Raw genomic sequence first — 16028 nt, 5'->3', positions numbered from 1 at the left:
TAGGACAGTAAGGGCTGACTTTGCTTGGACAAATAAATAAATAATGTACAGTATAGAATATAAAGTCATGGTGCAGTGAAAAAAGAATTAATATTATGTCTTACTCCAATGAGCTTGGAGGACTGCATCCATACCTCTCTGCAATGACTCGAATAACTGAATAATAAAGTCATCTGGAATGGCAAAGAAAGCGTTCTTGCAGTACTCCCAGAGGTCATCAAGATTCTTTTGATTCATCTTCAATGCCTCCTCCTTTATCTCACCGCAGACATGCTTAATAATGTTCATGTCTGGTGACTGGGCTGGCCAATCCTGGAGCACCTTGACTTTCTTTACTTTCAGGAACTTTGATGTGGAGGCTGAAGTATGAGAAAGAGTGTCATCCTGCAATCCACTCTGCAAATCTCTTGCATGCCCTATAGTAAATGTAACCCCAAACCATGATTTTTTCTTCACCAAACTTGATCCATGTGGGTTCCAATAGGTCTTCTGCAGTATTTGTGATGATTGGAATGCACTTCAATAGTAATTCATTGGAAAAAATGACCTAATGCCACCTTTCCAAATGATCAACTAGAAGTCAAGTTATTATTTGTTGCTCTTACAACTGGGGTCGACGAAAAGACTTTTGTCAGGTAGGGTATATATTTTAATATATTTAGTTTTAGTAATTTTACTTTAACAGAGTTAACAGAACACTACCAGTGTCAAGTTGGGTGTCTACAAAACAAACTCTCCACCTGTCTGGTGGCAACTGGAGAAAAAATATACAGTAAGGTAACTGTTTTAGTCCAAACAAAATATTTTCTTTATTCATTTAATTTTTTCTCTCTCTTTTTATGCACTAAACAAGCACTTTTTCAATGCTATTCAACAACACAACAAGTATATTAAAAAATTAATAAATATAAATTTAAATGTTTATATGATTTAAAAAAATGTTGCTACTTTCTACACTCTCAGAAATAAAGGCAAGCAAACTGTCACTGAGGTGGTACCTTTTCAAAGGGTACAAATTTTAAAAGATCCATATTATATGTACATATTAGTATCTAAAAGGTACAAAAGTGTTCCTCTTCCAATGATTATGTACTAATATATACTTTTGTACCACCCCAGTGACAGCTCGCATACCTATATTTCTGAGAGTGTAGTAGCAAGTCCCTAAATCCAGACATTCAAGCAATCATTGACACTGTATGGGAAAAATACAATTGTTACAATTATTTATTTTCAGAAATTCTAAAGTAAAGGTTCAAAAATAATGCTCACTTAGAAAAATGCATATGGATGCTTTACCAAAAGAGATATTTAACTTAATCAAATATAAATAAGGTGCAAATATATGAACATCAAAAACTTATATTATATAAATTATATAATGTTGACTGAGTTTAATTAAACTGTTAGACTCATCAATAAACAGCAACAATGTTTGAATTCCTGAACTGACATCAAACAAATTAAGCGTTATTACAAAACCATCTACATGCAGCAGGAAAATGCCAGGCCTAAGGCATGCACAGGAAATGGGACAAGGCTAGAATAAACAGATAAACATAAGACTTTAATAATCAAGTAGTACATACCGATTGGCTGGTAATCCAAAGAGATGTCTGAAGGAGTTTGCAATACCGCAGACCTTCGATACACTACATGTACTCTTCCTCTCTCCTCGTGTTCCTGTGTCCCTTGCTCCAGAGGCTCAATGAAGTACTCATCAGAATCAGTACGGATCATTCCAGCCTTTTGGAAAACAAAATAAGACTGACCGTTAGCAAAACAAAACAAAAAAAAATCAATAAAAATAAGAGGAAATTGAAGTTTGTATAATCAAGGAACTTACAAGAGAACAAATCTATACTGAGGCAGATGTTAAAGTACTAATGAGATATATTAATAACTGTCAGAAGAACTGTGGTGACAATAAATCTCACCACTTTTGTAAATGCAAGGCTCCTGCCAAAACATCATATGGTGTTTGCAGGAGGGCCAATGCTCAATTTATCACTCAGCTCTCACACCCCCTCTTTACCGTTATCTTCTCATCTGACATGCGCAAAGACTCACAACATATGGTACTGAACACATGCATCACCTAACAGATTTAGCAATGCCTAAAAAAAAGAAATAAAAAAAAAACTTGACTTGTGCAGATAAATCATAGTCCAGTATGTTTTCATGATCAAATATCTTCTGGAAGCTCTGATAATAGCAGTGCTAAACATTTGATGAACAATCATGAACTTTAATCTCCTCTTGACTTTTTACTCAGCCTCCAATTTGTTCCAAGATTAAATGCATCTTTAATTCAAAAAATGCTTTCGGGGAGCAAAACTTATTAACACACAAGTGTAAACAAAACTTGGGTTTCCTGCATAACTAAGTAAACTAATCCTGTTTCACTTGACTAAATTCCCAATAGATTCCTTCTCTTTAGCAATGAGTAAGCATGCCTAAAGCAGGAAAAACAGTAAATAGAAATCAAACAAAGCATCCACTTAAATAAAACAAAATGCTAAATCCTGTCTCACTCTTTAGGAGATTTCTCAGCAAACTTTTTTTTGTATGTGTGTCTTTAAAAGAGTACTAATAAGTGTCTAATAAACATCAAAACATACACAAAAAAGGCTAAATTTGGGCTCTCTTTGAAAAAGTAATAGACCTCTAAGAATACCCTAAAAATAGAGTAGTCGTCAAATAGACATTTGATGACTGGTCTAGTTTTCCTCTATTCTTAGACATCTATTAGCCCAAAGGAAAATCTGAAATATGTTTTGGCATGCTTCAAAAATAAAGATAATTTAGTTCTCAAAAATGTTTTATTTTGATTATGTTTTAGTTAAATTGGTCTTACACTTCGTATATTCAGCATAGGATATGTAATTCCGGTACTTTTACCATAAACGGACATATCAACCATTTAACAGAGGCTAATATTTTAGAAATTATGGGATGTGTTAAAAAAAATAAACAAATTGAGTGTGTTAACTAGAAAAATTAGGAGTTAACATTTTTTTTTCTTGGTGGGGCAGTTAAAGGGTTAAACACTGAATTTATTGGTGGGCTAGGCCACTGTATTCTGAAAAAATGTTTTTGCCCAGAACCTCCACTGGTTGCAACATGCAGTTCAGAATATCTGGTATGTTCAATAATATAACTTTTATGGCAAAGAATAAGTACTTTTCTTGGTTATAAAGTGAAATATTTCAAAATAAACAAAAGAGGCTGAGAAAAAAGTTCATTTTTTTTGGAAGTTTCAGATGGCATTTAGAGGTTTTTGCATCTAAACTTTTCATATACAAATAAATAATCGTAATATATGTTTAAATACTGTAATATTAATTAATAATCAGTATACTGACAAAATGCCTTTACATATGTCATAGTAATTATTTGAACACATTTACATATATTTGTAATTTTAAAGTGCATTTAACTACATTTATTTACACTTATTTGTTATTTAAATTTTTTTTTTGGGGTATATTTTGAAGGGCTCCCATTTTTCCCTTTCTACAATATGTAAAATAAGTATGTGGTGTCTACAAAATGTGTCTGTGAAGTATATTAATAATAATACATTTATTTAAATGGTGCCTTTCTGGCAATTCAAAGACATCGTACAATAAAACAAGACCAGTAAGACAGCGAGAGAAATAATATAAAAGTATACACAACAATAGTGCAGATACAACTAAGTATTAAAAGCCACCTTAAATACATTAGATTTGAGTCTTGTGTTGCATAATGTAATAGTCAATATTTCTGATGGCAGGTGGTAGTGAGTTCCAAAGCCGGGGAGCAGAGCGGCTAAATGCTCTGCTGCCCATGGACGACAGACGAGTAGAGGGAACAGCTCAAAGTATCAACTCAAAATTCCCATCAGATAATATTGACAGATCATTGCCTGCTGTAAATGTTGGGATTAGAGGAAATTTGAGCTGTTTTGCACCTGTGCCTTTAAATGCAAATGAGCTGGATGTCACTTAAGATTAAAATACCCAGAATCAGTTGTCAGACAAACACAGCAAAACGTCAGACTCAGACATGGATGACACAGAGATCATACATACCACAGTAAGACTGAAGCAGAAAGTTAGCCAGTGGTTATTTGATGTACTTGTTGTGGAGTTTACTCAGCCTTTCTGCAAAAATGAATGGCCTTTTGTGTGAACTATAAAGTTCACAGTGCGCACACACATGCACATGCATGCATGTTTAACATGTTGTGCTGTTTTAGCACATCTACTCACAGTAAAACGTAGAATGCCTGCCATGCAAGTAAATATATGCTGATGGATAGAAATCCATTGTATTTCTGTACAAAACCTAATTTAATGTACACAAACTGTGACTCGCGTTATTTGATTGAAGAAGCATCCTCGTTTATAGTTTTTACTCGGCCCCTCTCAAAACCAGCCGGCCGTCGCCGATTGGACCAAATGCGCAACATTTATTATTATTATTATTATTATTATTATTATCATCATCATCATAATATCACATCTTGTAAGAGATAAAAGCTTGTAAAAGCATGTAAAAACAATACATTTAAAAAAAAATAAAAGATAAATAAAAAAAACCTGACCGGCCCACATTTAAAAAATGGTCCGGCCCTTCTGGCATTTGCCAGAATTGTCAGATGGCCAGTCCGCCCCTGTTTTATACTGACACTGTTGTGATTTCAGTGGTTATGAATTGTATAGGCATCTTTATTTAAGTGTACCATGTATTTCTTGTTGCGGTAACAGATCTTTTAATCCCAGTTTACTAGCAAATCCTGTCCTTGGGATATGCGTTAAAATTAGGACATTATAATATGAGCCTGTCAATTAAAATCGCTGGGCGGGGAAAACCGCACTGCTGACACTGTAAAAAATGATATGACCAGTTAGTCCCGACAGCATGTTTTTAGGTCATTGTAACTTATTAAACTAAGTTAATCATGTTCTAACTTGATTTTATAAGTTGCACAAGCTGTTTTAAGTCAGTTTAACATAATATAAGTTCAATGGACTCTTAAGGTTAATTTGATTCAGCTTAAAAATTTAAGGCAACCAGGATTTGTTTACAGTGTATAAGGTTTATAAAAGCATTAAGTGAATATGATTGTGGTCTTTTACCAACTCAAATCATTGCACTCAGTGTATTTAAACTTGTGTACATTGTGTTTGGAATTTAACTAAATCAATATAAATCATACTAACATGATCTCCATGCCAAGTGATCTAGCCAATATGTGATCATACAAGTACATGTGCTCACTTCTGCAGTGGGAGTTTATCCATATGCTCAGCTGTTTATTCTGTTCTGTGCACGTGAGTGGTTAAGTGTTTTAGTGGACAGTACTTCAAGTGTGTGTTCATGGACCGACCTCTTTGCTCTTTTGAAACAGCCCCTCAGTTTTACCTCCAGCCCCAGAGTCGGCCCCTGGACACAGAACAGCCTCTCAGAGGTTGTGCTTTGGAATGTGTTGGAAGACTAGTACTCACTCTCTCTCTCCCTCTCCCTGGCTGTTTCTCAATATGCGTTCTACAGCGGTCTTGCGTCCTCATGTTCTCGTGTAACGTCATCATCAACAGACAAAGTTCAGTTCCAATACTCAAGACCGCAAGAACAGAGGACGAGTGAAACTTCCCGGATGTGTTTTTGATATCGCGGACGCACCTATGCAGACTTGAGCACCGATCTCGCTCTAGAAGTCCCAGAAGTCATTGCCACTGGAGTTGGAAAGCACAGCATTTTATTTAGATTTATTATTAAAGTTCAGAGATATAATTTATTTAACTTAGATATAACTGAAACAGTGAATATAAACATTAAGGAATAAACACATTAATTGTGTTTCCTTTGCTGAAATTCATATTAAAAAATGTTTTATTTATATTGTGCAACTCATATTTATAATGTTTTTAAGCATAGTATATATTTTGAAAAGGGGAAAAACAAGGAATCGTTGTATGAACGCTGTAATGTTTAAATAATTTTCCATTTAAAACCCGTAAAGGTCACGTGACCATCAGGAAGAACGCAGCATCTCATTCCTCAGAGGATGCGTTCTCTGTTCTCGTGGTTTTCCGAGTTCGTTCTTCCGAGGACACTTCACAAAAAGTTCGTTCTCTGCGTTCTTGGAATTGAGAAACAGCCCCTTTCTCCCTCTCTCTTTCTCTCTCAAATTCAAAGAGTTTTATTGGCATGACTGTAAAACAAATCACAATGTTGCCAAAGCAATAACAAATCATACATAGTCACTCTCTCACTCTCACTCTCTCTCTCTCTCTCACTCTCACTCTCTCTCTCTCTTAATTCAATTCAATAATTTCATTATTGGCGTGACAAATATTACAGATGTATTGCCAAAGCAGTTATAAAGTTGACATAAAAATAAAAAAACATACATATATAGTAAACCACAATAAACAGCAGTAGTAGTAAAATAAATAAATAAATTAATTAATTAAATTATAAATAATATATCATATTATTATTCAATATATCACATTTTAATTCAATATATCATATTATTATTTAATATATAATTAATATCACATTCATTTTTAACAAAAATAATAATAGATCAGAACATACTGTACATTTAACAGTAAACATTTTAGGATAAAACAGCTATTTAGTTAATATGTAGTTGCATCCACAAATGCCAATGAAAACTGTACTGTGCCAAAAAAAAAGGAAGCCCTATGTTAACAGTGTCCAAAAGTGCGGTCAGCTTCTTGGCGGCATCTCAAAAGCCAGGGTCTGTCATGGAATGGGTGTGTCAGTACCCTTGGCAAAGGTAACTTGCACTTCTGTGATTGCACCACTAATGCTGAAAAGTACATAGAGATTGTGGAGCACAACTTGCTGCCTTTTTTCCTGGGATTTTATTGCATATTTTAACAAGACAATGCAAAACCACATTCTGCAAACATTACAGACTAACAGAATTACAGAATAGAGGTAATTGACTGGCCTGTCTGCAGTCCCGACCTGTCTACAATAGAGAATGTGTGGAGCGTTTTGAAGCGAAAAAAGCATCAAAGTAGATGCCCTATACTGTTGCCCACCTTAACTTGTTTGCAAAAGAATAGGACAAAATTACACCTGAAACACTTCATCACTTGGTGTGTTCAGTCCATAAACGTCTTTTGAATGTTGTGAAAAGGAATGGCAACATTACAAAGTGGTTAATGCATTATCATTACTTTTTACTTGTATGTGTTTTCCATACTTTTTCTGATTTAGAGTTTATTTAAAATTAAAATACACCATGTAGATTGTGTTAATGTTTACTTATATAACTAAAAATCTAATTAGGAACAATTTGTTTTGTTTTTTTTGTTTTTGTTTTTTTCATCAGTGTGCTGTTGGCGAATTTTCTTAAAACTGCAAAATCACATATAGATCACTGCATCCATTTGTTACAATAACAGTAGATGACTGCGTATTATCATAAAAATTAAACCTGCTCTCGTTTAAACCATTGGAGGCAAGGAAATAGACCGTGCACTGCATGTGTTTGAGTGCAAAATCAGAATGCTCCAAACATACAGTACAAGTTCCATGTGTTCCACACTCTGATTCTTCCCTGCAGACTGCAGATCACTGCACCCACCACCTGAGCCTATCATAAAATGTCTGACTAGAGGAGAAAGAGTGTGTGACAATATTTTATTTAAATACTGTATGGTTCAAATTTCTCAATGACCCTAAGATCCGGAAGTCTTGAATTTCTCAAGTAAATTATAAGAATATGTATAAGGAATGCAAGAGCTGTTTAACCATGTGAAAAGCAGCTGCCTTTGTGTGTCTGCCATAGACAAATCGTACTCTAATTGGACTGCTGTGCACTAATCGTAACTGACATTACTCTGTAAAGTTTAGGGCACCAAATAAATTGTGAAGGATCATATATGAAAGCTGTCCAAAAGGAAAATTCTGTTTGATGTGAGTATATACTGTAAATCTAAAGCATTAGTTATTTTCTTCACTGTTATAAAGATTAAATAAAGCATTAAAAAAAATGTAAATAAAGATTTATGTTGGCTATATATTCACACTTTTTACTGGTGCTTCCAAGCTTTTTATGAAGTAACTGTTTTCTGTAAAAATGTGGGTTTAAAAATGCTAAAAATAAGCAAATATTTATGTTTATAATGCAAATGAGACTGAGAGATCTGAACATTTGCAGCCATTTTAATCCATTATATCTTATCAATCTGCTGGAAAGACATGCAGAGTTCCTAAACACAATCTTGCCAAAAGGTTTTGGACATCTGCCTTTATACGAACATGAACTTTAATGGCATCCTAATCTTAATCTCTAGGGTTTAATATGGAGTTGGCCTAACCTTTGCAGCTGCAGCATATCATCTTAAATGGGGAAACTAAGCAGTCAGTGAAGTTTACGTTATTTTGTACATTGGATTCCACTTTAATAAAAATATATTAAACAAACTCGATTAATGTAACCATTTAGAAGAAAACAGCATGTCACAGAGTTGGTTCTGTTCCCTCAGCTGAACAGACACAGTGGAAGAAATGGACTAAACACAGAGACTGCAAAGCCTAAATTAACTCAATGTGTGAAGCTGTGGGCGTGGAGTTGGTGCAAATGCAACCATCAGATGTGTTTAATTTAAATGTATATATCTATATATGTTAGCGCGGTCAAAATAAGTGCGTTAACGCATGCGATTAATTTTAAATAATTAATGCGTTAAAAAAATGTACGCAATTAACGCAGTTGCAGGTTTTTTTTACTTCCTGTTGTGGTGGACGTGTTTAACATGCAAAAAATGTGGATAAAACCAAGGAAACACTTTTTGAAGGCAAGTTTCAGTATAAAACAATTAGTCGCATCACCAGGCTCTTCAAAGTTTCATGCAATTTCGGATGTTTCATTTTTAACTTTTGACTTCTGTTGTAAGTTGATACCGCATGGCGAACAGAAAGAAAATCCTCCACATTTCGTGACTCGGTGTTCCTTTAAGGTAATAAAATCACTGCTTAGGCTACACAATAGAATTTTACTGAGTTTAATCTTAATCATTTTAAAATCGGAGTATTGGTGTCTTATGTGAATGTACTCAGAAAGTCTCTGGTGAAGCCGCGAGCTGTCTAAGACAGGGCATTAATCTGCCTTTCAGCATGAGCCTCCAAGTTCAGCGTGTTTCCTCATTAAACGCAACGAAAGCGTATGCTTCGAGTTGTGGTGTCAGAATTTTTGTGAAATATTGTAATACTTTAGGACGCTTAGCAAATTTGATGAACGTGATCATGCGTGTTGAATCTGAGGGGAGTCGCTCCAGTATGGAAGGCCGTTGGGGCCAAAACGTCTGCAGCGCATTGTGTGTGTGTCTGTGTCAGGCCCGTTGAGGGGTGTCAAGGGTGGAGTGAGCGACGTATCTGAGTAGGGGCGTGTGCGCGCGAGACGTACCTAAAGGACAGTGGGGGTGAGTTGCGCGCGACATAGGCTACCTGAAGTGCTAGGAGGGATGCAGTGGAGAGGGGTGTGCAATGTATTTAACGACCGATTTGTGAGAAATTATCATTCATTTGCGGGCATTTGGGAGTCTCTGTGCACTTGCGGGATACTCCTAGTCTTAGCAACTGGATAATTGTAAAGGAGGATTAAGCTAAATTGTTTCTACTCTATAACTAATGTTCTCAACTCACAGCAATAAAACTTTACAATGAGTGTAGCAGTTTGTATTCAATAGTTTATTATTATAAATTTTTCATTTTCCGTATCTGCAATTCCTGTATTTTGCCATTTTTTTGCAGTCCACTTAGAATCCAACATGGAAATCAATGTTTTCTTTGTTGGCATTGATTGTTTTGAAATTTAAACCACATTAACATGACTGTGTTTTAATTTCTTTAATAAATATAGCGGTCAAGCCAGGACCTTGATGGTTTATTGTGGGTATGTTGTTTACATGAAGAAATCTGTGTTACAAGTTAAATAAAACTTCTATTAAACAATTATATTTTGAATTTAAATATTTTTTTGTCTTGCGTTTACATTAATTTTACATTTGAATAGCCAAAATTACAAGTTTCAGTATTTTAAATGCGATTAATTTTTTTAAAAAGGGTGAGTTTAATTAGTCAATTTTTTAATCGATTGACAGCACTAATATATATATATATATATATATATATATATATATATATATATATATATATATATGATGCAATAATTCTTTATTTCGATAAATGTTTTTTCATAATCGTTAGAAGCCAAAATCGAAACTGGATTTTGGATTAATTGTACAGCCCTATCACATTCATGCTGATTCAGTCTTCCATAATCTTTTGCATAGCCTATCAGTAAACTATGGCTCTGTATAGTAAACACTGCTCCAATTGAAAGTAGCTGCAGGAGATTTACAGCTTATTACAGAGCCAGTTTTACTGCCAAAATGCCCATGAACATCGCCTTCAATTAATCACCCAGCCCTACAACTGACCATAGTTATACAACAACCACACAAGCACTAAACCGGCCTTAATCAACCTCCAGTTTTTTCAGCCGAGATATGACTGCCCATATAACATTTTCTTGAGTGAAGTGAACATCTTTTGACTTGTTGGAATGAATGAATAAGTCAGGCATTTATACAATGTTTTTACTTGTATTAAAGTGTACACCCTAAACACTTAGCAGCCAGGATCAGGAGGTCTTACCCTCCCACCAAAAGTGTACAGCAACCACAGTGCCAAGACATCAGTGTGCCTATCCCACACCAGCTAGGTAAAGTGAAGAGAGAGAGAGAGAGAGAGAGAGAGAGAGAGATACATCCAATTATTGAACTCTATGGGGATAATAAGGAGGCTATTACTGATAAGGGGAATGGAGGGAATTCAGCCAAGACACTGAGGTTACATCATTACTATTTGTGAGAAGTGCCACTGAATTTTAACCACAGAGAGTCATGACCTCAGTTTAACATCACATCTATAGTCTGATTTCACTGTATTATGGCCCTATTACTATAAAGGGCACTAGAATTGACACAGACTAGTGCCGTTTTCACTAACACCTTTTATAGCAGCCACCAACCCAATTTTTGGTCATCTAGGTCAGGGGATTTCAAAGATTAAGGACACACATCCGCCCCCAAGTTTGTCTAATTTCACTCGAGCCCCCCCAGGTACCCCTCCCTCGAGCCAAATAGTGCATGTGCAAACATCATTCACATATTACTTGCTGTATTGAAAGTGCGTAAAATTAATTACATTGAATCATTATTATACAGCTTACCCGATACAGTGTGATGGCTGAGCATGTTTCTGAGGACAACATGCTAATCTGTAATCGGATTCCTGACACGACTAAACGTAAATGATCTTCCACTGTCAATAAGTGTGAGCCATAGCCTACTTGCTTTTGATGTAACATACATACAGAAATGCTGCTACGCAAAGCCAAGTTCACAGAGCTGATTGAGCAACAATTCTTTAATATGATTTTAATATGATTAAGACAATACTCTTGATTGGAGTCTACCATGTAAACAGTGATTTTTAATTACCCTAATCCGAGTAAAGTCATATTTGAACTAAACAGAAATGGAATTAAGGCATGTTAAGTACGCATATAATAGGGGCATTATTGAAGTAAACACAGCAATCAAACTATTGTCGTCATGTAGGACTTTTTGCCTCATTTTGCAACAAGATCCACACACACACACACACACACACACACACACACACAATGCCAAAGTTTTATTTTGTTTTTTCCATTCAGCGTGCGTTTTTAAATTCCTTTAAAGCAACACTCTTCCACCAGTGCTTACTCTGTTTGCATCTCCATATTCGCGCATTTCCCCAGTTTGTCATGGGGGTATGAATGAAATGTTCATGAGTGAAAGTGAAACTGCCGAACTGCAGTTAAAGTCAAAAAATTAAAGATGAAACACCCAAAACTACATGAGACTCTGCAGGAAACGATATTAATCCATTAATGCATTCAGTGTAAGCTGCACGATTAATCATTAAAAACAGCCACGCAACATAATTTTGCAAAGGTTTATAAATCCTTCAAAATCGCAGCATTCAAATCTTTGTTTGAAAAACGCAAATATCAAGAAAGAGATTCAGTCTTCAGTCTTTGGAGTTAGTCATAAAGTTATTACAGTCAAAACAACTATCACGACTGGCTCTCTCACAAACGCACAGAAATTATCAAAACTAAACACTCACAAGGAAAACTGTACTCACACGCTGAAGGACGTATAAAACCAGACTGAACAAAATAGGACTTAAATATACAGGACATGATTAACTGATTACATTCAGGGGTGACACACAGGTAAAACTAATGAACATCAAGGATGGGCGGGAAACAGAACAAAGGGATCACGGCACATGGGGAAGTCACATGACATAAACACGGAGCACATGGAACAACAATAACGCAGAAATCACATGACACATACACAGAACCCTGACAATAACACAGAAGTAGTGGGATAACAGTTTATAGTTTAGATAAAACCCCTGATGTTAATGCTAAAGGTCAAAACCGTCATGTGCTCAAAAATGAAAGTTGTAGGCAGCAAGTACATAATTTAACCAATCAGCAATCAAAAATATGTCCCTAAATAAATAATTCTTCAAAAATGACACATCTAGCAACAAAACAGGACATTTTATGAGTGAATACTTGAATCATTTATTGAAAATGAGACAAAAAATAAATATGGGCTGCACAAATTATAACGTTAGATTTAGACATTTTGCGTTATCAACAACAGTAGTAGTAACAGTGAATTTTTCGCAGAATATTTTACTATTTATTTTTATTCGGCTGATTATTTCTTCATTTTATTTTTAATATAATTACAGGTTCTATTTTCGGTTTGTTAAAACCAAAAGTGTCCTGCAGACAGTACTGTTTTTGTAATAAATGGAAAGTAAATGACATTTGTCTCCTCCACTTTTTGAATGATCCGAAAAATGGTCCGATCCGTGACTAAAAAACCATAATGTGATCCAAACCGTGAGATTTGTGATCGTTACACCACTAGTCCAAATATATGTGTTATATGTAAATTGAATAAACTAAATTGGCCATAGTGTGTGTGTGTGCAAGTGAGAGTGTATGGTGTTGCAGCTAGAAGGACATCCGCTGTGTAAAACATATGCTAAATAAGTTGGCGGTTCATTCCTCTGTAGGGATCACTGATGAATAAAAGGACTGAAGCTGAAGGAAAATGAATAAATCAACTACATTTCATCTCAGTATATCAAAATAGTTAACAAAACTATTATGTATTTGTATTTTTATAAATGTGTTTTATGTTAAGTAAACAAATTACTATTATTATTACAATTACTATTATTATTATTATAATTATTATTATTATTATTATTATTACTATTAATATTATTATTATTATTATTATTATTATTATTATTATTATTATTATTATTATTATTATTAATTGCAAGTGCATAGGTTCTTTGTATCCAAGGAAACCATTTCAGAGAATGCTAAAGTAAATAAAAACATAATTTGAATCTATACCACTGAAATGTTCTTCCAAGAATCCATTATGCTCAAAAACAAATCGTAATACTAGAGCAGAACACTGTGATGGGGAAACACTGCAGGTTTTCACAGTTAATGAATTATACTGCCATTACACAGAACCCACTTTAACAGCCAGCCCTGATTAAAAACATTACGCACATTTCTGAGGTGACAGTGCCAGAGAAAAACATGGAGGACACGTGGAAGGTGGTCACCTGCGTACCACCCCGTTAGCTACAGTACATCAACCAATGAGCAGCTCACTTTGTAGATTGGACAATCACAGGTGGATGGACAGAGCCTCAAGCCTTTACATAAATAGCCGTCCTTGAAAGGGATCAAGAGTCCTGTGTTCCATCAGTTTAATATCCCCAGCATCAGCGCCCGCCAAGCAGACACCAGCTATGGTCCAAGACAAACATATGGGATTCAGCTGAAGGGGTCCAGTTTTCTAAGACGGCACTCCAGTCTAAACTTCTTAAGGAGCCGGTCTGAATGTGCTTTATTTAAAAAAAAAGGTACTGCTACTTCCAAAAAAGCCTGGATTCAGCCGACACACTGCTACCTTTCACCTGCCATGTTGTTTAAAGGTGTGTTTGGTTTAGAAATGTGTGTAAACCTTCGTCATCATTACCTGCCATTTTCATCCCTCCTTTAAAAGGAACTTTTAAACGTTACACCAGTTAATTTCTTTCGGCGGGAGAAAAAAAATGAGAAAAATGTGAAAGTCATCTAACCAAGAGAAGGAAAGAGGAATCTCTGTATGTCAAGGAAGAAAAATCCAAATAAACAAAGTGAGGCAAAAATATTTCATGTGTATCAAATAAATATTAACATGAACATCACGTTTGCACTATACTTTTTCTCATCGTTGTGATTATCTAAAACAGGGGTTCTCAACTGGTTTGGTTGTGGGACCCACATTTTTACATGGTCATCAAGCTGCGACCCAAATTTTTAAGAACTACAATACAATTTTAGGAATTATAATTAATTTGTATTTATTTGTTAACATTCACAAGTAGAGACAGATAAATCATAAGAAAATCACCAAGACTTAGAAATAAATAAATAAATAAATAAATTTACAATACTTTATTGCTGTCATTTAACAAAATGTATCAAATTATAGAAATAATACAAAGTAAAAATGACAAATACTGTAAACAGTGGTTAGGGTAAGGAAAGGTTGAGTTATCATGAACTAAACTGAACTGTTAATAAACGTCTGGTTTCTAAATGTCGTTTTAATTTAGACGGTTTCGTGCTCTCTTGTAAAAGCACATCACGACTTATAAGTATGACACACTGAGGCTTTAAGTCTTTTTTGTCGTCAATATATGTAAATCCATACTTTACATATTCAGGGTCGTACCTGCGCTTCGACATATTTTTTGCTATAATTAAATGAAATTTCACATGTCAAACGGTAGGGTTGTCGTGCACGCATTTCAAAATAAAAGTCAAAATAAATAAAAAATGTACCTTTTGTAATTTTTTTTTGAACACACACTCTGTGACCCAATAAAAATGTTCCCGCGACCCAAACCAGTTGAGAAACACTGATCTAAAACACACTGCTCATTACATTATATGAGTGCTACTGAATACATTATTGGAATTTTTTTAAGACCAAGATGCACTCGCTGGCATTACCTATTATTAATATTATCTACATTAGGTAAACCTTGCTAGTGTTATACTGAAGACATTTAGCTTTCAGATCTGCTTTAATTCTTTGAGGCATATATTTAACAACATGCTGAAAGCATTCTTCAGAGATTTGGCTCATACTGACAAGACAGCATCAAGCAGTTGTGGCTGCACATCCATTATGTTAATCTCCCATTTCAGCGCATACCAAAAGTACTCTATTGGATTGAGGTCTGGTGACTGTGGAGACTATTAGTATATTGAACTCTTGTGTTGTTCAGGTCTTCAATTTGAGATGATTTAAGCTGTGTGACATGGTGTGCTATTCTGCTGGAAGTAGCCATTACAAGATGGGCATACTGTGATCATGAACGGATAGAGATGATCAGCAACAATTTCTTGGGTTTGCTGTGGCATTTCAATAAGGCACAGTTGGTTCTAAAAGTCCGAAAGTGATTTTAAAAAGTGCACCATTTACACCCCCTCAGCCTGAACAATTGACATGATGGATCATGGATCATTGCCTCATGTTGTTTACACCAAATTCAGACCCTACCATACGAATATCACAGGAGGATTCAGGGGGGTGCAATTTGTCTGCTTTATCAAGAATTGACCAGAGGCAAGCAATTCTAACGCATTTATGGTTTATATGTATATGTTAGGTTAGATTTCTCAAACATTATTAAGTATCTTAATAGTTTAAAAGAACAAAGGCCCAATCCCAATTCTATTTTTTACCCCTTCCCCTTGGCCCTTGAAATAAAGTGTGAAGGGGAAGGCCTTCAAAGTTTTACCCCTAAAAATGAGACACCTCTACAACATATGT

The 16028-nt window shown here is 35.1% G+C and overlaps 1 protein-coding gene across 6 annotated transcripts in view; it reads right to left on the bottom strand.

Annotated features, from left to right (window-relative positions):
* adamts3 (ADAM metallopeptidase with thrombospondin type 1 motif, 3) overlaps positions 1-16028 on the bottom strand; it is a 214814-nt gene that overhangs the window by 174539 nt on the left and 24247 nt on the right. For all 6 annotated transcript variants that reach the window (NM_001287096.1, XM_073949700.1, XM_073949701.1 and 3 more), the window contains 1 exon segment: positions 1590-1746. In NM_001287096.1, the coding sequence (NP_001274025.1) occupies positions 1590-1746 (157 nt within the window).

This window comes from Danio rerio, chromosome 5 (assembly GCF_049306965.1).
Source record: "Danio rerio strain Tuebingen ecotype United States chromosome 5, GRCz12tu, whole genome shotgun sequence".
In the NCBI taxonomy this organism is placed as follows: domain Eukaryota; kingdom Metazoa; phylum Chordata; class Actinopteri; order Cypriniformes; family Danionidae; genus Danio; species Danio rerio.
Note: the sequence above shows the minus strand (reverse complement) of the source record. Positions and strands in the feature narration are given on the sequence as shown.